Source organism: Hypomesus nipponensis, chromosome 12 (assembly GCF_054491055.1).
Source record: "Hypomesus nipponensis isolate SF chromosome 12, ASM5449105v1, whole genome shotgun sequence".
Classification (NCBI taxonomy): Eukaryota; Metazoa; Chordata; class Actinopteri; order Osmeriformes; family Osmeridae; genus Hypomesus; species Hypomesus nipponensis.
The window spans coordinates 4,339,651-4,366,319 of NC_140372.1; the positions used below are offsets into that span (position 1 = coordinate 4,339,651).

Genomic DNA, 26,669 nt, shown 5'->3' on the forward strand with positions numbered 1-26,669 from the left:
TTTCCGTTTCTAAATCAGTCTTTCTAGCTCTCTCTGTCTCTCATTCTCTGTCTCTTTTTATATCTCTGTGTCTCTTTTTCTCTCTCCCTCTCACATGACTACAAGAGTACAGAGCCTCTCACTTCATTTCCCACAATGCCTCTGTGGTATGTTCTGCACATTCCTCTTATGTCCCAGGTTATAGACACTGATCTAATTGGTTTATTTATTTCTCTGTCTCTCTCTCTTACTCACACACACACACACACACAACCCCACCCCATGTCTGCGGGCCACACTGCGATTGATGAATGGATCGTAGCTAAACGAATGGCTGTGTGTTCATTAAGCCTGAGTGCATCAGAAGTGTTCACTATTTCCACTAATTGCTGATTAATTGCTGACTAATTGGAGCAGGAATCGCCTGTAGCAGACATGAGACCCTGCTCAGGTGTGTTTGTTTTGCACTATCTATATCGGCGGCAGCATCTTTCCTGCAACTGGCCAGTCGCACCCAGACAGACTGGGGGGTGAGGGGAGGGGGACTGGGTGGGAAGGTTGTCTGTTACAGTCCTGTGTGAGTGTTCTCTTTGACCTCCGCTAATGAGCTGTGATTGGAGCGCAATAATCAGATTTCCTTACCTTGTTAAGAGGTAGGTCGGGAGAAGGGAGGGATGGAGAGAGGAGGGTAGGATGGAGAGAGGAGGAGGGAGGGATGGATGGAGAGAGGAGGAGGAGTAAGGAGGGAGGGATACAGAGAAGAGGAGGAGGGAGGGATGGAGATAGAAGGAGGAGGGAGGGATGGAGAGAGGAGGAGGAGGGTTAAATCATGGTGACAGCAGATGACATCACTGTCTTCTCTACCCTGTCCCTGCCCCCCCCCCTACCTTCACTCTCTCCATTTCTCCCTTCCACCCATCTCTCTCCCTGTCTATCACTCTCCCTCCCCATCTCTCCATCCCCCCTCCCCATCGCTCCATCCCCCCCTCCCCATCGCTCCATCCCCCCCTCCCCATCTCTCCATCCCCCCCTCCCCATCGCTCCATCCCCCCCTCCCCATCTCTCCATCCCCCCCTCCCCATATCTCCATCCCCCCCTCCCCATCGCTCCACACACTGAACAACTTATAGTAGGGAAATGTTACATTTAATCAGATGCAATCACATGCAAGGGATGCACGCATGCACGTTCGTGAACACACAAACACACACACACATATGCGCACACACGCATACAGATGATTGTGTTGGCACCGCCTGATTGATTTACCGTGACCGTGGCTAACGATCGCATTGGATTGGATTTGCTCCTGCGCCGTGTGTGTATTAATGAGTGTGTGTGAGTGTGTGTGTGTGTGTGTGTCACAGCTGAGTGTTTACGGTTCCTTGTAAATGAAGAGTGTCTTCCACGCCCAGGCTAGGAGGATGGGACCCGACGGCCAGTAGACGTGAGAACTCAGGATACGTGTGCGTGACTCCCATCCAATCACAGCAGCTCGACAGCTCCCTGACCCGCGCCAGGACATCACCATGGCAACCATATTATAAACAACAGAGGAAATCTATATTTTATCACGGGTTTCTCTCATTCAGTTTGTTTCCAACGGTTACATCAGTTATCTTTTGAAGCCCTTAAGTGAGTGAGACAGAGGGAGAAAGAAACAAACAGATAAATCGTAATTCGGAAGATTAATTAATCGCTCAACAGTCATATCTGATGCCCTTTTCGCGCGTCGCCATGGCAACCACTTGGCCTTCCACCCTGTCTCTGGCCTTGTGGGTAAACCTCTATCTGGCTGTTTGAAAGATCATTCCACTTCATTCATATTTCATGGATAGATAATGCTGCCATATTGTGGTCTGAAAAGAGAGCTTGTCTCTCTGTCTCTTCCTTGCTCTTTCTATCTCTCTGTCTCTCTCTCAGACATGAAAAATCTCTATCTCTCTTTTTTCCTCTCTCACACTATCTGTCTCCCTTTCTCTCTTGTTCTCTCTCACCCACTCTCTCTTTTTTGTTTCTCCCTCTCTCACAAACACTGTCCCGTTTTCCTTCCTCCATGTCTGTATCTCTCTCACCCATCCCATCTCAATCTCTCTCTCCCCTATCTCTCTTTCACACACTCCTCTAAGCTCATTTAATAAGAGCTTCTCACGAGTGTTTGTTTTCACCCAAAGATGCCCTCTTGGTATGTTAGCAGACACGGTGCGTACACACACACACACACACACACACATGTAAAAGGCGTGTGAAGCATGTATCTGGCACCAACTTCTCATGCCAGTAATCACATTATTGTGGCTCTGAGATGCTGAACAGATCTGCAGCTAAAATGAGAGTAGGAGAGGGAAGTGTTCCACGCACACACACTCACACACACACTTACGCGTACACAAACATCAAAGCGTTCGAGACTGCGACAGAGAAGCTTTTGGGAAGCAGTCACTCAGTTGAGCGCTAATACTAACTTAAAAGGAAAATGTGTGTGTGTGTGCTTATGAACTCGATAGATAGAAGAGAGAGAGACAGAGAGACAGAGAGCAACCGTTTCTTCACACCCACCAGCACCACCCCCGTCTCCTGTGTTTCACACACACCCTCTGCCACGTCCTGTACGAAAAGTCACACACACCTCATACACACACACACACACCTCACACACACACCTTACGCCCTTCACCAACCTCCCCCTCCCATTTGCCCTGACTTGAGTCGCTCGAGTCTTTCTAAGCTTTGTTGTGGCTGACTCAGACCAGATAGCTGTCAGTCTCTTCATGTGTAATCCACACAGACTTCCTCCCTCAGCAGTATGTGTCTTCTTTCAAATCTCCATAGACACACTGAAGAGTGAAATCCAGAATCTTTAGATCCCTTCATTGTTCCCGTATTCCAATCGTCTGGGATTCATCACCCCCCCCCCTCCTCCTCCTCCATGTCGTGTGTCATTGTCCCCCTTCCCCCCCCCCCCCCCCCCCCCCTCCCACAGTCCTTCTATTGCAGAGTACATGACAACAACAAATGCCTGGCAATAACACAGCATTGATTTGCAGTCAGGTTTTAAATCATTACAAATGTAACGCAGACAAATGGAGTACTCCCACAACTCTTAACTGGGCTTTTTCCTTCCCGTTTGTGTTGTCAGAATCAAGTATAAACATTTGGAAAGCCTTCTAGAAAACAATGTTCCTTATTTTTTTATAACATTTGGTATTCGTGTACGAGCCAAAATGGAGTGTGAATTCTGACGATTACATTTGAGGTCCTTGTAGTCATCGCTTTTGTAAATACAAATTTAGTGTACGCCCCAAAATACTGGCCCTGTGAGAATCCATACTGTCTGTCTGTCGTGATTGTGTTCACATCTCTCTCTGGGACAGCGTAAAGTACCGTAAAGTACAGGCATTGTTGAATATTCAGGAAGTTCACGAAACGTAAACACGATTGTATGGGAGTTAATGAGCAAACATCTGGCATGTGTACTGCTTCAATGAAAACCTTTTAATTAGTGTGTTCACAAAATGAAGGCCAAACAGGTACCATATGGGCATGTCGTGGTTCCGCGTTAGAACGTCACATCTGTCAGTTAAGCGTGATTAATGGGTGGGTCGTTGAAGAACGTTGACACCTTGTTCTGATGAGGGAACGCTTGCGTTCTTGTCAGCACGGTTTCATTGTCTGGCGCCGTTCTGTGTGAATTAGAAAGAGTTGGAGAACACTTCATCTGCCGTCCCACCTGCTGGACAACATCTGGAGAACGTCCCAGAACCTTCCGCTTTGGAGAACGTCTTTGAGTTACTGTTTAGTTGACGGCATCGGTACTCCTTGAACACCATTCCTGACCTTAACTCTGACCCTTAACCCTGACCCTTACAGTAATGTACCTGTTTCCACCTTCAGACACCTGATGGTCTAGACTAAATGGTTGCATTTGTGGTTGAAAGGTTGTGCACTTTGGACAAGTTAGGTTCAGAATAATAGTGGAAAATGGGCCAAAATACAATTTGAAATACAAATCACAAATATGCAATGGCACCAGTCTACGAGGATTGTAGAATGCAGAGTGCCAGATTCCCATTGGGTCCTTCTGGACGTTCAGGAAGTCTCTGCTGTTGAAGGAAGCAGTGTGCCTTCCAATGTGGAGGAGGAAGTAGTGTTTAAAGTCAAACCAGATTGGATGTGTGTGCGTGAGTGGCAGTGTGTGTGTCTTTACATGTGTGTGAGCAGGAGCGAGCGAGGCTCGTGTTGCTCCCCTCGTTCTCCCAGGATGAGGTACAGAGGCGCAGGAGTGATGCGATTTGTGGCTAAGCTCACGGAATCCAGCCCACAAGCTTCAAATCTTCTAAAGTAAAAAAAAAAAAAAAAAAAAAAACTGCGAGACTTAGGACTCCCTACTCCCTCATTATAGCGGACTTAGAGGGATTAGGCCATTCTCTTTAATACACAAAGTTTTCATTAAATTCTATTGTTGGAGAGATTCTTTGGGGCTATTGGCCTGTTCTCACTGTCCTTCTCACTCTGGTCTGAACATGTGGAGTGCAGTTGATACCTCCACACCTCCATCCCTCTGTTTCTCCACACCTCCATCCCTCTGTTTCTCCACACCTCCATCCCTCTGTTTCTCCACACATACATTCCTCTGTTTCTCCACACATACATCCCTCTGTTTCTCCACACCTCCATCCCTCTGTTTCTCCACACATACATCCCTCTGTTTCTCCACACATACATCCCTCTGTTTCTCCACACATACATCCCTCTGTTTCTCCACACATACATCCCTCTGTTTCTCCACACCTCCATCCCTCTGTTTCTCCACACATACATCCCTCTGTTTCTCCACACATACATCCCTCTTACCCCCCAATCCGTCTACCCCACCCTCCCTCCCTCCCCCTGCTTTTATCCCTCTACCTTTCCATCCCTCCACCCCTTCATAGTTCATCTCTCCATTTCTAATATGAATAACTCTAGCTCCCCCCCCCTTAACTATTAATAAATCTTCTATATTCGCCCAGGACCAGTGAATGATCCCGGTGTGTTTATGGAAGTAATGAGCGCATAAAAAAAAGCTTCTTCCGCCTCGCCAACCGTTACCAGGTCCTTTGTATCATGATTAAACTGGGAAACCACTCTCTCATGTGATTGGTCAGCGGGCTTCCCACTCCCTTCTGTCACATCAGAGGAAGCTCATTACTGTGGCTAAATGCTAACCGCTAACCACCAGTCAGTATTCACCTCCCACCCCTTGGTAATGAGAACATTTATGGAGTATTAATCCTAACATGAGATAGCTCATATTGAGCTCTAGAAGAAACATCAGCTATTAAGCGATGTGGAAACCTAATTCAAGGGCGTCATTTGAAACGGTTTTGGACATGTCGAAATGAAAGAGCTGGCACTTTGAGTCGTGGAGACGTCAGATAAATCCCTCTATGAAAGCCACTCTGAAGGATTCCTCCCTAAACGTCCCTGGCCCTCACTGCCCAGAGAAGGTAAACCCAGGGAGACCATGGTGAATATACCAGTTCACCTACACATCAACCAAACAACCTTCATATTCTCTTGACACAGCTGCCCCTTCACTTGAGGAATCCTGCGTGGGGACGAATAGTAGAAAGAACAGTAAGAAGACAAGTAGTATTGATCCCATCCCTTCACACAGGCTTCTGGTCTGTGTCTTGTCTCCGGGCGCTTGCGGTCATGAAAGCCTTCAAGGTCAACACAACAACATGTTTTTCATCCTCCTTTGCATGTTGTGTGTAGAGTTGTTGTGTCCGTGTTTGGTGTTTCCACAGCCGTGTGTGTTGTGTGTAAACACGCCGGCGTGTCGGCGGGTGTCACGTGAGGCTGGAGGAACCGTTTGCTCGTTTTACGAGCTCTGCGTTTTTTGGGGATGAGGGCGGTTTGGGCCCTAGGCTGGGTGCGTCTCACATAGAGCACTCTCACAGGTCTCTCAGGTGGGTGTGGGTTCTAAAGTTACCGCGGCAACGCACTCGTTCCCATAAAACACCCTGCGGCTCGCCCTCCAACGCGTTACATTTCAGCTTTCGTTTAATCAGATTACAACTTTGCGACTATGAAGACAGCAGCCTGTAAACGAGATGAATTACTGTTGTGTGTCTTTCCCCATGGAGAGTCAGCCCACGTTTCTGGAGGTTGTGCAACCTTTGTTAGTTAAAAGGCATCGTAGGCTAATTATGCCATGTTAACAGTTATTAGCCTGCTTCAAAGATACGTGGAGGGGACGTGCGTGCAGATGCTGGTTCTGATGACACAGTGATGTGTTGTGTGTGGTGGAAGGGGTGGTGCTTGTCAGCAGTTGTGTGTGTGTGTGTGTGTGTGTGTGCGTACGTGTACAAGAGGTTGCCCTTGGCGTGTGACTGGGGAGTGTGGCAGGCTCGGAAGGTTGCTGCGTGGATGTGCCTGAAGGCTCGCTCACTGTCCAGGCACCCTGGCCTTCACTTCAAGACTGCTGGAGACAGGATGGGGGGTCCGTCACTAACCGAGCTATCTGATTGGAGGACACAAGCCAGCAGATAAGGAAGCGTTTGTGTGATTGGCTTAGAGACTCGACTTATTGGCTTTTTCTTTTCGTTTGAATAACCAACACTGCGTTTTCACATCAGCACATCCCTTCGCCTCGGTTGTTATGGTTCCCCACTGGTTCCAGTATAAACCGGTTTAAATAACACATGTAACAATGTTTCTCCCATTGCCAGGTTTCTCAGTCACATACTAAATGTCACATCAGGATTCCTCAACAGGAAGTGACTTCACCCCTGTTAGGGTGTCGTCTCTTTGCTAGCTGGTGACAGCTAGTTCAGCATCTCCCCTAACTGCACTGTGGCTGTGGTGCTGACGAGGAGGCAGCACTGAGGCAGCACTGAGGCAGCACTGAGGCAGCACTGAGGCAGCACTGAGGCAGCACAGAGGCAGCACAGAGGCAGCACTGAGGCAGCACAGAGGCAGCACAGAGGCAGCACTGAGGCAGCACTGAGGCAGCACTGAGGCAGCACTGAGGCAGCACAGAGGCAGCACTGAGGCAGCACAGAGGCAGCACAGAGGCAGCACAGAGGCAGCACTGAGGCAGCACAGAGGCAGCACTGAGAAGATGGCAGACACCTCACTAGGAGAAACAGAGTTGTTTCCAGTATGCTAGTTCTTACTGTGCTAGTCCTCACTAGGAGAAACATGTTGTACCTCACAGCAGTGGACTGGCCTCACTAAAGAAGATTATCATGATATGTCGTCAAACCCTTGGCCAGCAGCCCATCTTCTGCCATCTGTCCTCTGTCTAAGGGCAGCAGGGAGTGTGTGTGTGTTTGGGTACATATGTGTTGTGTGTAGGTGCGTATATGTGTTGTGTGTGTATGTGACTTCCTGTGTTATGTGTGTGTGTGTGTGTGTCTGTTTGAGTACATGTGATCTTTGTGGATGTTGGTACATGTGTTGTGTGTGAGTGTGTGTGTTCAAGCAAGGAACGTGTGTGTGTGTGCATGGAGGCGTGCGTGTCTATTTGGGTGTGTGTGTGTGTCCAGCACCCAGTCAGGCCTCCCTCCAGGCAGGACAGTAACAAGCAGCTTCCTTCACTCACACATCACACGCCTCATCCTCCCTTCTTCCAAGACACACTCTGAAACCGTCAGCAGGAACAGTCGAGTAGAAAACAAGGATTTCCTTGTTCTCCCTTCTCCACGTCGAGGACATTTCCAGCTCCATGTCTATTTTCGGTTGCAGGATGTTGCGTTTTCTTGTCTTCGCTGCTGACGCTTCTTCTGGAAAGCTTCGGCTTGTTCTTAGTCTGTTTCTCTTTCTTAATTGCATCACCTCTCGTCTCCCGGTAAAAACCGACGTCCTCACTGACAGCCTTTTACGGCATCACAGCGCTCTCCTGGTGTTTCCTCCACTAGATACATATTTATCTACCGAGGAGAGACGCTCTAAAAAGGCAAAGTGCGCCCTGACAGAATAGGGTTGCTGTATTTGATGAAGGGTAGCGTGTTGCGCAGCCAGGCGTTTACCACGTCCGCTGGAGTCAAAGTTGTTTATTTAGGCTCATTCGTTCGGATTAGCGAGCCTTTGTGCCATGTTGTAATGTTCGCTGTGTGTTGAGATATTAGCTAAACCCTGGCTTGTGTCTATCATTCTTAATTAGCCTCACAGCTAATGCATGTGTGGAATTCACTTGTATATAAAAAAATAATAACTTTCCAAAATAACTGTCGTAATTTCTCACAGCCAGGACCGGTTCGCCACCCGCATCAAATGTACCGTAAATCGAATTCCACAACATAAGACGTCTTTGACGTTGATTCAGTTTGATATTAACTGATGAAATTATGAATGAATCAGTGAATCTGGACCGGGAGAAGGCACGCTGTCTTGGGATGTTTCCCTGCCTTATTTGAATAATAGTTATGACCCCAGGCATTGTTTTACATGTTGCTCTGCATCAAGAACCGGGGCGGTGATCAGGACTCGCCTGTCCAGAGCAGCTGGTCCCCTCCATGGGTAGATGTAACTGGTTGTGGCCTCTCCCCTGGAGCCTGAAAAAGGACCGACACAGACTGGAGGATGGGGAAAGGCGGAGGAAAGCAAGAGTGGAAAGTTGGGGAATGAACAGGGGAGATAGATGAAAGGAGGGGTGAAGCGGTGAGGGAGAGAGATAGAGAGAGAGGGGGAGAGAGAGAGAGAGAGGGAGGGAAGGAAGGAGAGAGAGAGGGAGGGAGAGAGAGAGGGAGGGAGGGAAGGAAGGAGAGAGAGAGGGAGGGAGAGAGGGAGGGAGGGAGGGAGGGAGGGAGGGAGGGAGGGAGGGAGGGAGGGAGGGAGGGAGGGAGGGAGGGAGGGAGGGAGGGAGGGAGGGAGGGAGGGAGGGAGGGAGGGAGGGAAGGAAGGAGAGAGAGAGGGAGGGAGAGAGAGAGAGAGGGAGGGAGGGAAGGAAGGAGAGAGAGAGGGAGGGAGAGAGAGAGAGAGGGAAAGAGGGACGGGCCAGCAGGACTGCTCTGCGGGAGAGGCTTAAGTAGCACGGTCCCGGAGGCTCCCGCCTGTGACGAGACACCCCCCGTTCAAATAATAATCAAAGGAAAAGCTGTCCACATAAATACTGGTGTGCTCACCACCAGGAGAGACACGCACCTGGACGTGTACACGCACACCCACCTCGACACACACACACCCATATTCACCCACACAGTCAAACCAAGACCCTCTGATACAGACACACACACACACAGACACCTCAGTGCCTGGAATATTAATGTGAGTGCTCTGCATCAGTTCCTGGCCAGCAGGATCATATGAAGCAGGATGTGGATAGATGGGCTTCTCCATTAGTGTGTGTGATGCTGTGGTGATAGGCCTCCCACACAGACCCACTGCAACTGGTCTAGTCAGGACCAGAGCTGGCTGATGAGCTGCTTGCCTGCGCCTGTGGAAGCAGCCGGAAGGAGGAAGGACCACAGAGACACAGCCTCACTGGGGGGGGGGGGGGGGGGGGGGGGTTCTGTCGTGTGTGTGTTTGTGCGTGCGTGCATGTTGGAGGTGTGTGTGGACGGCGGCCACACAGGGTGTTTTCCACAGATACACTCCGCTTGCTACTTTGTGATCCTGGTAAATGAAGATAAGGTGCTTGGTTAATTAAACTGTCACAAGGCAATACCTTGAGGAATTGCGAGGCCAACACAACTTTAATTGGGTGACTGCTATTGTCCCTTGCGCCACCCTGCCCCTCCTCTCCTCCACCCCTCCAACCCTCCACCCCTCCTCTCCTTCACCTCCTCCTCCCAAGGGAAACACCGTCGAGACAAAAACATTCAGAGAAACAGTGGAAGAAAGAAAAAACATGAAGAAGAGAAAAATGGTTGTAGCCATGCGTCTCTTCTTTATCTGGCTGTTTCCATCCATTGTCAAGCTTCGTTCATGGTTTGGAGGTTTGTTCTCACCGTGAACAAATGTAAACGGTCCAGCTTTAGTGAGCTGGGGGCGGCTGAATGAGGCTGGCCACGTGCAGTTTCCTGGGGGAGGCGGGGCTGTCGCCGGGGAGATGAGCAGAGTTAAGGGAGGCTGATCTCTGGAGGAGTCCCTTGTGGGTGGGTGTGAGGGAAGCTTTGTGGAGTCCATGGACTTGCAGCCACCAAAACTGTGGACGCTCGCTGTTAGCAATGTGTTTATGGTGTGTTTGCGGAGGAAGCGATTGGTGGGGGGGGAATGATCCTGGATGGCATGACAACTTATCTCCCCTCGTCCCTCCATCCCTTCATCCCTCCAGAAACAGGCGGCCATCTGGGTTTCCTGAGGTGGTTGAAATCCTCCTTGATTAAACATGGGGGAACCTGTGATAGAACCCTCCCCCACCCAGCTGCCCCCTCCCTCTGTCTCTCCCTCCCTCTGTCCCTCCCTCCCTCTGTCCCTCCCTCCCTCTGTCCCTCCCTCCCTCCCTCTGTCCCTCCCTTCCTCCACAGGGAGAGGGGATGAAGAGGGGATGAGGTACAGAGCTGGTGGATAAGCTAGTCTCAGATTGGGATAACGCTTCTCATGTCCCTTACATTCCCAGCGAGTGACTGTGTCTATCAGAGAGGAGGAGTAGGGACTGTATCAGTATCAGAGAGAAGAAGAGAGGAATGGAGAGAGGGAGGGAGACGAGGAGAGGAATGGATGGAGGGAGAGGGGGATGGGAGAATAAAGAAAGTACGGGGCCAATGATTAAAAATAAATACAAAGAAAAGTTTAAAAAGTCTTGCATGTCATTAATCTGAAATACAAGTGACTGTTGCCAGATTGTCACTATGAGTTTTTGCGTTTTATTTCCAGCTGTAACTACTAACAAGATCAGCTGTTTTAACAAGTCGGGATATTTCAAAGTTCCTGTTGTTTCTTTATAGACTAGAGAAGCCAACCGTTAAATCACCTGCTGGGGTTAGCTGTGCTAGCTGCGTTTAGCTAATTATCTCTCCCCTTGTTATTTGAAAGTATTCTGGAAAACTCAAGTAGCAGCTGGGAAGTCTTCTTATTTGAGCACCAAAGTCCTCCCTCCATCTCCCCGACACACACACACCACACACACACCACACACACATACCACACACACACACACACGTCCGGCTGTGTTGACGCCCAGATGTTGTATCAACACGACAAGTGGTTCTGGACTGTTCTTTATTGTTCACTGACCAATCACAGCGCTACCATAGCGCTGTCAGACGATGTTTTCCACCCAGTGGTCCATGCTGCTGGTCCACACCTGGGCCCGGGGGGGGGGGGGCTGGTGGGGGGGGGGCTGGTGGGGGGGGGGGGGGCTGGTTGCGGTTTAGGCTGCGGTTGGGGGTCTACATCCCTTGTGGTCTATATTTGCAAATGTGCATACACACACACAGTGCACGCGCATCATTTACTGTACACACATATACACTATACACATACATACAGTACACATACATAAATAAAGTACACACACACAGTACACACACACACACACAGTACACACGGCAAATTTTCCTCAAAAGGCAGTTAAGGCGACCGACTTTCAGCTGAATTTGCATTTGTTCATTTGCATGAACTCGTTGGAGCTTGGAGGCACTGGCTCATCGTGTGTGTGTGTGGTGCGTGTGTGTGTGTGTGTGTGGTGTGTGTGGTGTGTGTGGTGTGTGCTTGTATGTGTGCTTGTGTGTGTGAGAGATATGTGATTACTTCTGGCTGGCTGACTTGGGATTAAGAAGGGGAGCATGCAGAGTGTTTGCTCACAGTCCTATAGAGTGGGCTTGACTGCCACTTCAATGAAACCTCTAACTTATTCAGCTTTTCCATGCTCAAGATAATCAATGATAAACTACAAAAAAAACTAAAACGTGTTCTCTCATATCATACGGCCTTCATAGAATGACTGGACCGGGATAGACAGGAACAAGAAACAGACAGAGAGAGAGAGAGTTAAAAACAGTGAGACACTGTAAGTCAGACCGGGAGAGAGAGTGAGAAGGACAGAAAGAGGCAGAGAGAAAGACAGAGAGACATGGAGAGAGACACACACAGAGGGAGGGCGAGAGAGAAAGACAGGGAGAGAGAAGAGAGAGAGAGAGAGAGAGAGAGAGAGAGAGAGAGAGAAAGAGAGAGAGAGAGAGGGAGAGAGAGAGTGAGAGAGAGAGAGAGAGGGAGAGAGAGAGAGAGAGAAACTACCAGTGTGGCTGCTGTGTCCCAGTGTCAGCCTATTGCAGACATCACCCTGAGCCTGAAAACAGGAAACAGAGATGATGTCACTTCCTCTATTTTTTCCTAAAAAGAGTTTGACGTGGCTGTTGTTGTTTTCTGTAAAAGTGTCCCAGAATGATGGTAACACGTGTGCGACAACATAGTTTACAAGGCCTTAGTGCGCTCATGTGTGCATGTGTGTTTCGTTGATAATCTCTGATCAGTGATTTAACATCTTTGATCTTGTATAATCCCATTCTTATCCAGCATAAATCTCCTAATCTTTGACCTTAATCTTCAATCGCCACGTTGAATCATCTGAGATTCAGATTGTCACAGTTAGTTTTCCATGCCGCCGTATAAATTCCCTGCCTACCAATGAAATGGAATTCTCAACAGCGCTCCAATTTTCGCCGTCACGGCGACAGTCTCCGTAGCGAGGTCTGGGGGTACTTATTTCTTTAGTTGTGTTGTTTATTGTGCTGGCCTCAATTTGAACTGGGCCATGAAGGGTTCTCCAACTCATAACTGACCCGAGCGAGGAGAGGCGGATGGCTTGAGATAAAGGCCACGAAGAATAAAATAGAAATCTGATTGTGAGATTGTGAAAACGAAATGATGTGAAACATTTATCCCCCCCCATCTCCAACGCCAGACTAATAGGCTCTCTATTGCATTCCCTGTCAAGGAATTGGTTTTAATCAAATCATGTTTATGAAAAGATGCCAAACAGAGATAGCGTACGTGTGTGTCTGCGTGTGCGCTTCCGTTTGTGAGTGTGTTTGTTGTCCTGTGGCTTTGCGTACGTACCATTATCTGCGTACGTGAGTGTTTGCCCTGAGCGTCGTGTGTGTGTGTGCGTGTTTGCGTGTGTTTATCCAGAGCAAGCCCAGTCTAGACGGTACACAGTGCTGAGGGAGGGCTGGGGGTGCAACGTCAATGCTAAACCAATGACCTGAAACTGGAGGTGGGTTGGACTGCCTCGTGTGTGCCTGGGCTGGTTGGGCTGGGCAAAACAGACACTGTGTCAGACTGGGGGTGGAGGGGTGGTGTGGAGGGGTGGAGGGGTGGTGTGGAGGGGTGGGGTGGAGGGGTGGGGTGGAGGGGTGGTGTGGAGGGGTGGGGTGGAGGGGTGGGGTGGAGGGGTGGTGTGGAGCGGTGGGGTGGAGGGGTGGGGTGGAGGGGTGGTGTGGAGCGGTGGGGTGGAGGGGTGGGGTGGAGGGGTGGTGTGGAGCGGTGGGGTGGAGGGGTGGGGTGGAGGGGTGGTGTGGAGCGGTGGGGTGGAGGGGTGGGGTGGAGGGGTGGGGTGGAGGGGTGGGGTGGAGGGGTGGTGTGGAGTGGTGGGGTGGAGGGGTGGTGTGGAGGGGTGGGGTGGAGGGGTGGGGTGGAGGGGTGGTGTGGAGCGGTGGGGTGGAGGGGTGGTGTGGAGTGGAGGGGTGGGGTGGAGGGGTGGTGTGGAGCGGTGGGGTGGAGGGGTGGGGTGGAGGGGTGGTGTGGAGCGGTGGGGTGGAGGGGTGGGGTGGAGGGGTGGTGTGGAGCGGTGGGGTGGAGGGGTGGGGTGGAGGGGTGGTGTGGAGTGGAGGGGTGGGGTGGAGGGGTGGGGTGGAGGGGTGGGGTGGAGGGGTGGTGTGGAGCGGTGGGGTGGAGGGGTGGGGTGGAGGGGTGGTGTGGAGTGGAGGGGTGGGGTGGAGGGGTGGGGTGGAGGGGTGGGGTGGAGCGGTGATGTGGAGGGGTGGTGTGGAGGGGTGGGGTGGAGGGGGGTGGAAGGGTGGAGTTCTAATACTTTCTGAGTGTGTCAGTTGACTCCCTAAATGCATTAGGCCCTGCGGCGGTCGAAACCCAACACCACTCGTCTTTCTCTACCTCTCCTCGCCTCTTCACCTCTCCACTTAGCCCCGTCTCCACAGCGCCCTCAACCTGCCCCCTCCTCCTCCCCGCCATGATTGGGGGGAGTGGTGGAGCGTTGTGGCGTTCTACAGTGGAGCTCTTTCAGGACAGATATTTCCCTCGCGAGCTGAAGTTCTCCTAACTCACTCAGGTGGAGTTTTAAAAGGACATCCTTGATTGATGGTGTCTGTTAGTCCTCCTGAAGCAGGAGATTTAACAGTCAATAGGATCTGCCACGCAGGCGGATCTGCAATCAGACTGATATTGATCGTGGTTTGGTGATTTGGGTAATAATCACCCAACGTCCAACTACAATAACAGTTAGTGTAAAGACGTCACCGTGGAAATGTTTTCCAGAAGGAGAAGATAATGTCAATAAATGACAAATATCGGCAGTTATGCAGAATTCCATCCGTCTGAGAACGATCTGAATCATCCGCATCATCAATACTTTCCTTCCTGAATCTTTTTTACCCTAATCGTGTTTCACAGTTGCCATGACTACTCAGACAGTTCCTTGACCCCAGTTGTAGTTTCCTCTATGACGTCTAAGCCTCATTGAGCCCTAATGGAGCCTCAGTTTCCACAGTCCCTGGTCTCTCCCACTGTGTACATAGGAAACTTGATCTGCACCAGCTGCAGTGTCTGTTTGTTCGTGTGTGTGTGTGTGTGTGTGTGAGAAGAGAGATCTTTGAGATCAACTTGGCCGCAACATCCTAACCCTGTCCCTGACACATACTGACCTCCCAGCTGTTGCCAAGGTGATCTTTCAGTCACACCGCATGCCGCCGGCAGAGGTGTAGCAAGGCATTATGGGAACTCAGTTGTGTACAGCGTTTGTCTTCCTTCTTATTAGCCCCGGGCTAAAGGTCAATGTCCAGCTGTTCATGTATGGTGAGGGAGAGAGAGGGAGAGAGAGGGAGAGGGAGGGAGAGAGAGGGAGAGGGAGGGATATGAGTCCCTGAACACTGGGTCATCACACAACAGTACAGCAGACGATATGGTCCTCTCTCTGACTCTCTGTATCCAGCCCTCAGCAAGCAAATATCCCACATCACATATGCAGTTCCCTTTCTCCTGCTTCTCCTTCTCTCCCTTCCCTCCTCTCCTCCTCCTTTGTCCTCTCTCTTCATCTCGACTCTTCCTAACCCACCTGATAGGCTAGAAGGCAGTGAGTCATCCTACTAAGGAGACATGAGGTACTGGAGAACTTCAGGGGATGTAGAAGTGTGTGTGTGTCTGCAGTAAACATCTCTAAATGCATAAATATAATTTATAGATAAATATGGTTTGTTATTATTCGATTTTAGGAAAGGACTTTTGATTTGCAACAATAATAACACACTAACCTATAGATGTATGGGTTACTTTACCAATAATTTGTAAATTAATGACTTAACTTTAAGCGAGGGTTTTGCAGTACCTTATCCAAAGTTGCAACAACCACCAAAGAAAGCAGATAATTAATCTTAATACTGCAGATGCACATGCATAGTTATTTTTAGTGGTGGAGTTCATCTCAAAGCGACCCTGAGTGAGTCAGTGACAAAGCCCCTTTCATTCTCCTTAGAGGAACAGTCATCTCTGAGCCTGCTCCTCTCTTCTCTCCTAAACAAAAAAGAAACGGTATCTTATCAAGCGGTTGAAAGGAATTGTCTTTTTTTTCTCCAGATTTAATGCTAATTATCAGGTGAGTCACAGTCGTTTGAAGGCTTAGCCGTTAAATCCCCTCTTTCTCAGCGTCGATTGTGTGTGTGTGTGTGCCTGTGTATGTGTGTCTGCCTGTGTATGTGTATCTGCCTGTGTATGTGTGTCTGCCTGTGTGTGTGTGTGTGCCTGTGTGCCTGTGTATGTGTATCTGCCTGTGTGTGTGTGTCTGCCTGTGTGTGTGTTTGCCTGTGTGTGTGTGTGTGTGTGTGCGCCTGTGTATGTGTGTCGTGTACTCAGCTCTGGTCGGTGCGTGTCTTGGTGTCTAGCCCGCCGTCTCTTCTGAGGCCTGGTGCGCAGACACACAGATTAACGCTGTTGACAAGCGCGGGCAGAGAGGGAGTGCGGGAGAGAGAGAAACCCTTGTCGTGTTGTTTTGTTCTTCTTCTGGTGTTGCTCCAACCCACAAGGCACTCCTGTGGAGGACTGGAGGAGGGAGGGCCAGGTGCAGGGCTGGCGGCCAGTCTGGGCCCAGCTGTTACCTCACGTCCTGGGTCGTCACCGCGGGAACGGCCCCCTCCCACACCCGGTCTACACGCACCTGTGTTGACTAACAACAGGACAGGAGAAAATCTTTGTCGTGCACACAGGGAGGGGGGGGGGGGGGCAGGCACACACACACGCTCGCATGCACGCGGGCAAGAAAGGAGGAGGGCGAGACATGAAACGGAAAACACACTCAGGCGTGTGTGCGTACGCTTGTGTGCACACCACACACACACACACACGGAGACAAACACATATCATCGGGCTGAAGAGAAAGGACACACACACACGTCTAAACACAGCTTGGATGGAGAAAAGAGGCCGAAACAAAAGGCAGACCCAGCCAGTGAGCTTCCCCCGCCGTCATCCCCTCCCCGCCGTCATCCCCTCCCCTGTGTCCTAATTACACAGGCTTAGAGGAAGTGGAGGATTAACCCACCTCTTCGTGCTGCCTCTTCCCGTCTCTCCTCCCAGCCAGCCTTGTCCTCCTCTCCCCGCCACCCTCCACCAGCCCCAGGTGCCACCAGCCAGGTAGAGAGGAGGAGGACAGAGGAGGGGAGGGAAGAACTGAGGCCAAACAGCCGTCTTGGGCAGGGGTCCACCTCTGTAGCGTGTCCTGAATATTCATGTTGGCTGGATTAAAGAATGGCACAGCTTTCCTTCAGCCCCTGCAAGTCAGGAGCCTGCAGTATTTGTCTTCGATTTCTTTTTCTGTCTTTCATTATCTCTCTCTTTCTCTCTCTCTCCCTCTTTCAGTCTATTTACTGCCAGATAGATAGATATGCACACACAGGATGTTCTTTGGTGACAAGCTAGAGGAACGTTCCTGCATCATCTGACCTTCTGTTTGGCTAAGGTGAATGTGTGTGTCTGTGAAAAGCTTGGCTGTGCGTAGCCTTCTGCAGAAGCTAGAAGGTTGCGCCGCACGACTTTGTGAAGGCTATTGTCCCTCTCTCAAAGACCATGGCAGGTAAACCTGAAACACCCTCATCTGCTTTGACTCCACACGACCTTTGTCGCTCTTCCTGTTTGTCTTTGGATGGTTGATGAAGTGATTTGTGGCAACAGCAGCGAGGGGATGCTGTGACTCATCGTAGTGCCTGGTTCACATGCTGGTTCCAAGGTTAACTAGCTATACAAGCACTCAGGCTAGATCAGTTATTTAGATTAGGACATGGGAAAGGCCTCAGGTGGATGCCAGGTGGAGGAGTGTGTGTGTGTGTGTGCGTGAGGAGGACATGGTCTCTTCTGTTCAGCAGACTACCAGGTTTTCCCAGCTGACCCTGGCAGAGCCAGGAGGGGGGGCAGAGGAAGTCAGTCAGTCTGTCTGGCCCTCACTGCCTGCCTGCATACACAACACAGATAGCATGGTTGATCACACACACACACACAAACACACGCACACACTCAGGGGATGTGTTTCCATTGTGGCCAACACAGTCATTACTAGGTTGCAAAAAAAACACAACACCTCAGTTCAACATCCAGCCATTAATTTTGATTCCTGTATGTTTATTTGGGTTTGCCGGGTGCTGCTTTGGTCCTCCCCCTCCCTCTCCTCCCCCTCCCTCCCTCTCCTCCCCCTCCCTCTCCTCCCCCTCCCTCTCCTCATCCTCCCTCTCCTCCCCCTCCCCACCCTCCCCCTCCTCACCCTCCCTCTCCTCCCTCTTCCTCTCCTCCCCCTCTCCTCTCCCTCTCTGGGTTCCGTGTGGCCCCGGGGGGCCCCTGGCTCCCTGTAGCCAAGTGTGCCGTCAGCAGCCTCCCGGGCCCAGCTGGTAGCCTGGGGGACGACTGCTGGAACACAGGGTCTGGTCCGGGGACATCTCTGCTCCACGCCCCGCACTGGGAGAGAGAGGGAGAAAGAGAGAGGGAGAGAGAGGGAAAGACTGGCTGAGAGAGAGAGACTGGCTGAGAGAGAAATAGAGAGAATAAGAAAGGTAGAGACAGGCAGAGAACGATTGAATGGGGAAGAGCAAGGCAGAGAAAGATAGAGAAAAGGAGAGAGAGACAAAACAGCGATAGATAACGGGAGCGAGAGAGAAAGACACGCAGAGAAAGAGAGAGAGAGAATAGCAACACATGACCTCCCAATACCGCGAGGTACGGACAGGCCTTGTGGTGAGCGATAGTGGGTTATTGTCAGTGTGGTCCGGAGCCCCCAGCTGGCTGGTTTACAGGCCCAACTCTCTCTCTCTGTTCTTTAAAAGCAACAGACTGACTGATGAGCCGGTCAACCATCAAGAAAAGCTCTCGGTTCCACGCCAGATATTTATCCACTCTGATTCCCCGGGCGAGCCCAAGGCACCGGCCGGCCGGCCAGCAGGCTGGGTTTGATTAGTCCTGTGTTTGTGTGTGTGTGTGTGTGTGTGTGTGATGGTCAATACCCCCCTTCCCCCCTTAGGGCAGAGGGATGGTGGGGGGCTGTGTTGCCATGGCTGCATCTGCTCATCGGGGGAGGAGGGAAATCATATAGAACATCTTTAGCATGCTAATGTAATTATGTGTTAGAAGGATTAGCTTTAAATTGTACACGGCTACATAGCATTACTGTACCGCCCTCATATTTCTACTGTAGTTCTGGGCTGCTAGCATTAGCTACTGCATACGGGCTGTTGCTGCAGATCCTTCTCTCTCCCTTTCTCTTTTTCCCTCCATCTTTCCTAACATCTCTCTCCCTCCATCTTGCCCTTCTTTCCTCCCTCTGTCTCTCTCCCTCCTTCTCCTCCTCCCTCTCCCTCCTTCCATCTCTCTCCCTCCATCTTGTCCTTCTCTCCTCCAACCCTCCATCTCTTTTTCCCTCTCCCTTCCTCTCACTATAATTCCCTCACTCTCTCTCTCTCCCTCCCTCCCTCCATCTCTCTCGCTCCCTGTGTGATGGCGGGACATTAATCATGGTGCTGGGTAATAAACTGAGGAAGGGAAGGGTGGGATGGGCCAGGGGGGCAGATGCCTGGGGCGATGGCGGATGTTTAGGGAAATCACCCTCCTTTTTATTGCACATGCACACACACACACACACACACACACACACATACACACAAATGCACACTCACACTGGCATGCACACACACACACACACACACACAAGCATAGATAAACAAACACACACAAACACAGAGATGTGCAAGCACACACATGCTACACATACAAACGCAGACAGGTAAACACACTCAGTCTGACGATAAAGAGAGAAGAACCAGGAAGAGGCGATCAGCTCCATCATCTATCATTGGTCTTTGGTTGATGTCACTAGGCCATTAACATCTTTACTTCAATGTTGATTAGCTAAAATACCTTTATCGTCTGCTGCAGGTAATGGGGAAAGAAACCCAGTATTCTTTGATTGTGAGGAGAGGATATGAGTGATGAATGTCAGTCCAGCATCAACCCAGCGATAGCTGCCTCCAATGGAGAAATACTAGATAGCAGCTGTTGATAGCAGGCTGGATGTGTGTCTGCTTTGAGATTGCACACTAGGCAGCCGGCAGACAATACTGAAGTTTTAATAGCCTTTGTGATAAACTGTAGTGCAGATAAAGCAGCAAAGCCTGGCTCTCAGAGGTAGCTTGCTGTGTTTTGCTCGCGCTCCTGTGGGTTGTTTGGGAGTTGTAATCTCTCCCTCATTCTCCATTGGCATTTCACAAATGGCTGCACGCGTTTTCTTGTTTCCTGTGTGTGCGTGTGTGTTTGTGTACACATGTCAGGCCGCACACCGTTATGTCTAGCCTGCATTTTTTCGTGCGTCAACATTAGGCACATGAGAGAATCCAGGTTGACAAATGAGGAACTAATAAAAGATTTTCGCCCAGGCTGGTAGGCCTACCCACTTCCTCCTCTCTGCAGCGCTCACATGGCGAGGTGCCTGCTCGCTAGCCAGCCACTGCTAACGCGACGAGGTACCTGCTCGCTAGCTAAGACGGCAAAGTGCTTGCTTGCTAGCTAAGACGGCGAAGTGCTTGCTTGCTAGCTAATGAGGCAAAGTGCTTGTTCGCTAGCTAAGACAGCAAAGTGCTTGCTTGCTAGCTAAGACGGCGAAGTGCTTGCTTGCTAGCTAACACGCCAAAGTGCTTGTTCGCTAGCTAAGACGGCGAAGTGCTTGCTCGCTAGCTAACACGGCGAGGTACCTGCTAGCTAGCCAGCCACTGCTCTTCCTGAATCCCCTATACAAGGACAAGCTGCAGAATACTCACCTTCTGCAGACAGGCCCTCGGAGGTGGAGCGTTTGAAAACAGAGAATTCCTCTCGCAGAGCCCTTGAGTTCACTCACACTAACCCACCTGGTAAACACAGGCGGGGTGGGGGGTCGCGGTTATGAAAGCAAGCTGGAGTTGTCTCTGTTTCTGGAAGTGTTTTGTTCTTTGTTTGAGATACACGGGGGATGGTGGGAAGTCGAGAGAGAGAGAGTGAGTGAGAGAGACAGAGGAGATGTGCGAGGTATGGAAACAAACAGAAGGAGAAAATGAATAATGAAAAGAAAGTATTGACAATTAAGTTCTCTGATGTATGTGAATAATGATGTTGTCCCTTCACCGTGGACTGCTTTGGCAACATTGCCCAACCTGAACGCTTCATGTTAACGAAGCGTATTGAATTGAAATCCACCGAAGGGGCAAAATGGAGTGAGGTTAGAAGGAGAGGAGGAGAAGGAGAGGGTGAGGTGTTCCAGGTAAAGAGAGGTAGAGAAAGAGAGAGAGGGAGAGAAGGCGTGAGGCAGAGGAAAGTCACCGCTGGTCTCGTGTGTCATATGTCTGGTTATGGATATGAGGAGATGGCCTCAAGGTTAACTCCATGGCACAGACATGAATAATCTATAACAGATCTCCTCTGACTAAATGCAGAAAAATGTTTCTGCATGGATTATTTATGTGTTAATATGCGCCCAGTGAATGGACAATCGTGTGTGTGTCCTAGGGCAAGGATGGGGGTGTGGGGGGAAGTGGGGGGGTTGCCCAAACAGATTGGAGTAGCGAGAGATCAGACAGAACACAGGGTAGGATCCTGTCCTGTCCTCTCAGGTCTCAGTGGCTGGAGAGTGGAAAGTGGAGTTTCAATCTACTGCAATGGAGCTTGGTTTAAACCCCTTCAGCTGTGTGCTTGGACACATTTATTTGTCTCTCCCTCTATCTGTATCTCCCACACACACACACACACACACACACACACACACTCCCCCCCCACACACACACACACTCTCACACTCCCACACACACACAATTTCAATCGACTCCATGTCTTAGTTGGCGGGTTTGACCTGGCCTTCTGTCTTTCCTCTCCAGATGAGGGCACCAGCAGAGAAACATGTCAGTTCTCTGCCTCTCTCTGCCTCTCTCTGCCTCTCTCTGCCTCTCTCTGCCTCTCTCTACCTCTCCACCTCCCTCTGCCTCTCTACCTCTCTACCTCCCTCTACCTCTCTCTACCTCTCTAGCCTCATTCTACCTCCCTCTAGCTCTCTCTACCTCTCTACCTCCCTCTACCTCTCTCTACCTCTCTACCTCCCTCTGCCTCTCTCTACTTCTCCACCTCCCTCTACCTCTCTCTACCTCTCTACCTCTCTCTACCTCTCTACCTCTCTCTACCTCTCTACCTCTCTCTGCCTCTCTCGACCTCTCTCTACCTCTCTACCTCTCTCTACCTCTCTACCTCCCTCTGCCTCTCTACCTCCCTCTACCTCTCTCTGCCTCTCTCTACCTCTCTACCTCCCTCTACCTCTCTCTACCTCTCTCTACCTCTCTACCTCTCTCTACCTCCCTCTACCTCTCTCTACCTCTCTACCTCCCTCTACCTCTCTCTACCTCTCTCTACCTCTCTACCTCTCTACCTCCCTCTACCTCTCTCTACCTCTCTCTACCTCTCTCTACCTCCCTCTACCTCTCTCTGCCTCTCTCTACCTCTCTATCTCCCTCTACCTCTCTCTACTCTCTACCTCTATACATCTCTACCTCCCTCTACCTCTCTCTACCTCTCTCTACCTCTCTCTACCTCTCTACCTCTCTCTACCTCCCTCTGCCTCTCTACCTCCCTCTACCTCTCTCTGCCTCTCTCTACCTCTCTACCTCCCTCTACCTCTCTCTACCTCTCTACCTCTCTACCTCCCTCTACCTCTCTCTACCTCCCTCTACCTCTCTACCTCTCTACCTCCCTCTACCTCTCTATACCTCTCTCTACCTCTCTACCTCTCTCTACCTCTCTGCCTCTCTCTGCCTCTCTACTTCTCTCTACCTCCCTCTGCCTCTCTACCTCCCTCTACCTCTCTCTGCCTCTCTCTACCTCTCTACCTCCCTCTACCTCTCTCTACCTCTCTACCTCTCTACCTCCCTCTCACCTCTCTCTACCTCTCTCTACCTCTCTCTACCTCCCTCTACCTCCCTCTACCTCTCTCTGCCTCTCTCTACCTCCCTCTACCTCTCTCTACCTCTCTCTACCTCTCTACCTCCCTCTACCTCTCTCTACCTCTCTCTACCTCTCTACCTCCCTCTACCTCTCTCTACCTCTCTCTACCTCTCTACCTCTCTCTACCTCTCTACCTCCCTCTACCTCTCTCTACCTCTCTACCTCTCTGCCTCTCTCTACCTCTCTACCTCTCTGCCTCTCTCTACCTCTCTACCTCTCTACCTCTCTCTACCTCTCTGCCTCTCTCTACCTGAATACTTGTCTGAGTGTAGAGTGTGAACTTTTGAAACTGTCTTATTTGACCAAGGCAAGGCATGTGTGTATGTGTGTGTGTGTGTGTGTGTGTGTGTGTGTGTGTGTGTGTGTCTCAGCGTGCCACTTCTAAAAGCATGTTCTGGCCTCTAATAGGGGAGAGATGACCACTCAGGGATGGACATGAGGTCAAGTGTGTCAGGTTTATCTCTGAGAACACAGGAGGCAGGGACCAGCAGAGATGGTAGAATCTAATACTGCCTACCCTCTTATTTCTCTCTCTCTCTCTTTCTTCTCCCTCTATCTCTCCGTCACTCTCTCTTTCTCTTGATGGCTGGACTGTGTGTGCAGTAGGATCAGTGTGTGTCAGTCTCAGTCATGAGGACAGGATAGTGCAGGATAACAGGGAGGTTCCCATCACTGTTGTCGCACACACAGTTGCAGAGGTTCAACCTTGCTGCAAAACAAGCGCCAGAGCTTTATACTTCTTACAGTTTTATGTTCTATATACAGCATCGTGTGGGGACACCTTTTAAATGTTTAATTGGTGTTATTGTATGTGTGTGTGTGTGTGAGAGAGAGAGAGAGAGAGTGGTGAAGGAAGGGGTCGGTTAAATCATGCTGGTATCATTTCGAGCTAAGAGTAAGTATAGATACTAGTTCTAATTGGACACCAGCTGAACATCTCACTTCCTGTCACTCGCTCTCACTTTCTCTGTTTTCTGTCCTCTCACTCTAAAAATAGATCAATCAAACTAGATAATCTAACAGTCCATATATTTACGTATACTATATATACAGTATATATATGTAGCTTAAAGTTGCAGCATTTGACTGCAGATCAAAATGTTACAGGTTTAAATTCTCCCCTATATGTCACTTTGGATAAAAGCGAGTGAAGGTTTGTCGTTGACTTTGTTTTAGATTTGTAGACCAGTGCTGGGCTTCAGAAGTTATCAGCTTCAGTTTCGCGAGCTCACACAGTCCTGAAGCCAGGGTTTGAATCCCAGTACCTGTCCTGGGGCTGAGGCAGGGCCCAACAGGCCAGTAGGTGTGACCACATCGGTGGGAGAACTACTGCCATTTCTCTGGCCTCCTTTTAGTTCAGTTTTCCAACTGAAAAAATGTTATGTTGTTTTCTCCTCCCCTGGATCCTGTCTGGACACATCCGCCATCCCATAATAACCCAGAGTTGTTTTTTCTGAGCAGAGATGAAAGCGGGAACACACCCATACACATACTGTACACACACACATGCCCACCCCTACACACATGTACACACACACACACACACACACATACACATACTGTATACACACACATGCCCACCCCTACGCACATGTACCCACACACACCCATACACATACTGTACACACACACATGCCCACCCATACACACATGTACACACACACACACACCCTACACACATGCCCACCCCTACACACATGTACACACACACACACACCCTACACATTTATGCCACACGTACACACATGCACACCCCTACACACACATACACACACCACAACATACCCACTTGTACACACGCTCATACACACACACACACACAAACACACACATTGAAGAGGGATGCGTTTGGCTGGCCAGCCCATCTCCCTATCTAGGGACGCCTTCAAAGCGCAGTGACATAATTTTATGATAACGTCACCTTTTCTTTGCCAAAATTCAACTGTTGTTGTTGTTCCTGCTGCCTCCAGCCTCTTGGTTGGGTAGTTCAGAGTCTCTCCAGCAAGCTCAGCCATGGCCTTGATCATGGTTATGGAAAAAGCCTATTGGACCAGCTGGTGCCCTCTATCCCCCTTACAAACACGTGTCTACTCTTTATAGAATTACTCTGGTTCCTCCACCCCCCTCTCTCCACCTCCAACATTTCTATTTGTCTGTGCCACGTGTGTGGGGTGTGTGTGCGTGGTGTGTCTGTGTGTTTGGCTTTCATGTCCACATCCAGTCAGGTCACTTCATCCAGTCTGGCCCGGGACCACCCTCTGGGACTTGGACTGTTAGCTTGTCACAGTTAGCTGCTGTACATGACAATTCCACAGCAGATATCAGGCACTGATCACAGATCCGCACCATATTGCTATGGATTCATATTATTTCAAAACAAACTAACAGACTGTCCCTATTTTTTTTTTCTTCATCTAACCGTCTCCCACTCGATCCCGCTCTCTTTATCCCTCCCTCCTCTCTCTCTCTCTCCCTCCCTCCTCCCCCCTTCTCTCTCTCTCTCCCTCCCCCTTCTCTCTCTCCCTCCCCCTTTTCTCTCTCTCTGTCTGTCTCTCTCCCTCTCTCTCTCCCTCCCCCTTTCTCTCTCTCTCTGTCTCTCTCTCTCCCTCTTTCTCCAGATGAAGACTGTGTCAACTGTACAGAGGAGTGTCGAGTCCTAGGCCACTCCGACCGCTGCTGGATGCCCCAGTTCCCCGCGGGGGGCAGCCAGGCGGAGGGGGTGGACTACCGCAACAACCTGTTCGTCCCTCCGGGCATGGAGCCGGTCCCGGAGACCGAGACCTACGAGACCACCAACCCCAACGGCAAGAAGACCTTCTGCACCTTCGGCAAGGAGCGGCGCGACCACACCATCCTGGTGGCCAACGTCAAACCCTACCTGAAGGCCAAGCGCGCCCTCAGCCCCCTCCTCCAGGAGGTCCCCTCCGCCTCCGGGAGCCCCACCAAGAGCGCCTCCTCCCCCTGCTCGGCTGTCAAGAGCCCAGCAGACGGAGCCGAGGGCAAGCCCCCCCAGGTGTCCTGCTCCGGCCACTACGGCCCCCCCGACGGGCAGTACCTCTCCCCCAACAAACAGAGCAGGGAGTACCCACCCACCGACCCCGTGGCCAAGGTCCTGGCCGAGGCCCGGTCGCGGATCAGCCAGGAGGCCGGCGTGGTGGGCGGGGCCGGGGAGATGGACTGCGTTCTGGAGCATGCTGGGAACGGGGCGGAGACGGGCCGGGAGGGCGTGGATGCGGATCAGGTGGTCAGGGACATCGACAAACTCCTCCAGGATTGTAGAGGAAGTGAGACGGCCACTCTCAGGAAGTGACATGTTGCGGGGAGGGGGGGAGATCGAGGGGGGGTGAGTGTGAGGAGGAGAGGGGGCGCGCTCTGCCTGTCAGACTGCCACCAAAATGGAAAAGAGAGATCAAAAAGAGAACTCTTTGAGGAGCCAATCTTGTTTGTTGATTGTGTCGTTGATGAACCTTGTACATGAAAGGAGTTTGCCTGGACGCCTACATGCCGCTACTGTTATGAATCATGACGACTAAAACCAGTGACTACTGCAGACGACAGAGCAGAGATTGATGAGTAAACAGGGACAGCTGAACAGTCTGCCGACTATTTGTTTGGACTCTCGTGTTGCGTTCTCGCGCCGTGGTAGAAGCCGCCTGTCCCGGCTTCTCTAACAGCTTTTCTCCAAGTGCCCAGCAGCTCATCTGTGTGTGCCGTCTCACTGTCCGTCCATCCGCCCGTCAGACCCCCAGGTCTCGGGGGGGGGGGGGGGGGGGGGGGTTGTTTGTTTCGTGTGTGTGTGCGCGCCGCTGCTAGCGTTCAAGCAGCCGCTCAGTTGTGACAATCGGAGGTGCGAAGAGAACGGCCGCCGTTCCTGCGACTGGTCGTCCGGGGACGAGCGCAAAGACCCCAAGAGACTTGAACACCCTTTCATCTTTTCTGACTTTGTAATATTGATGTTTGAAGTTGCAGATGAGACTGTTAACATCCAGAGAGGATGGTCAGTCTGACGAAGTGGAGGGCGTGGTCAGGGTCTAGGTGGG

General features: G+C 50.8%; 1 protein-coding gene across 2 annotated transcripts in view; it reads left to right on the plus strand.

The window, feature by feature from the left end:
• The window catches only part of pcdh17 (protocadherin 17), a 55,852-nt gene extending 29,479 nt beyond the window's left edge, over positions 1–26,373 (plus strand). For both annotated transcript variants that reach the window (XM_084668096.1, XM_084668097.1), the window contains exon 5: positions 25,248–26,373. In XM_084668096.1, coding sequence (XP_084524222.1) covers positions 25,248–25,939 — 692 coding nt within the window. In that variant the 3' untranslated portion in view covers positions 25,940–26,373. The remainder of the gene's footprint in view (positions 1–25,247) is intronic.
• Positions 26,374–26,669: the final 296 nt, after the last annotated feature.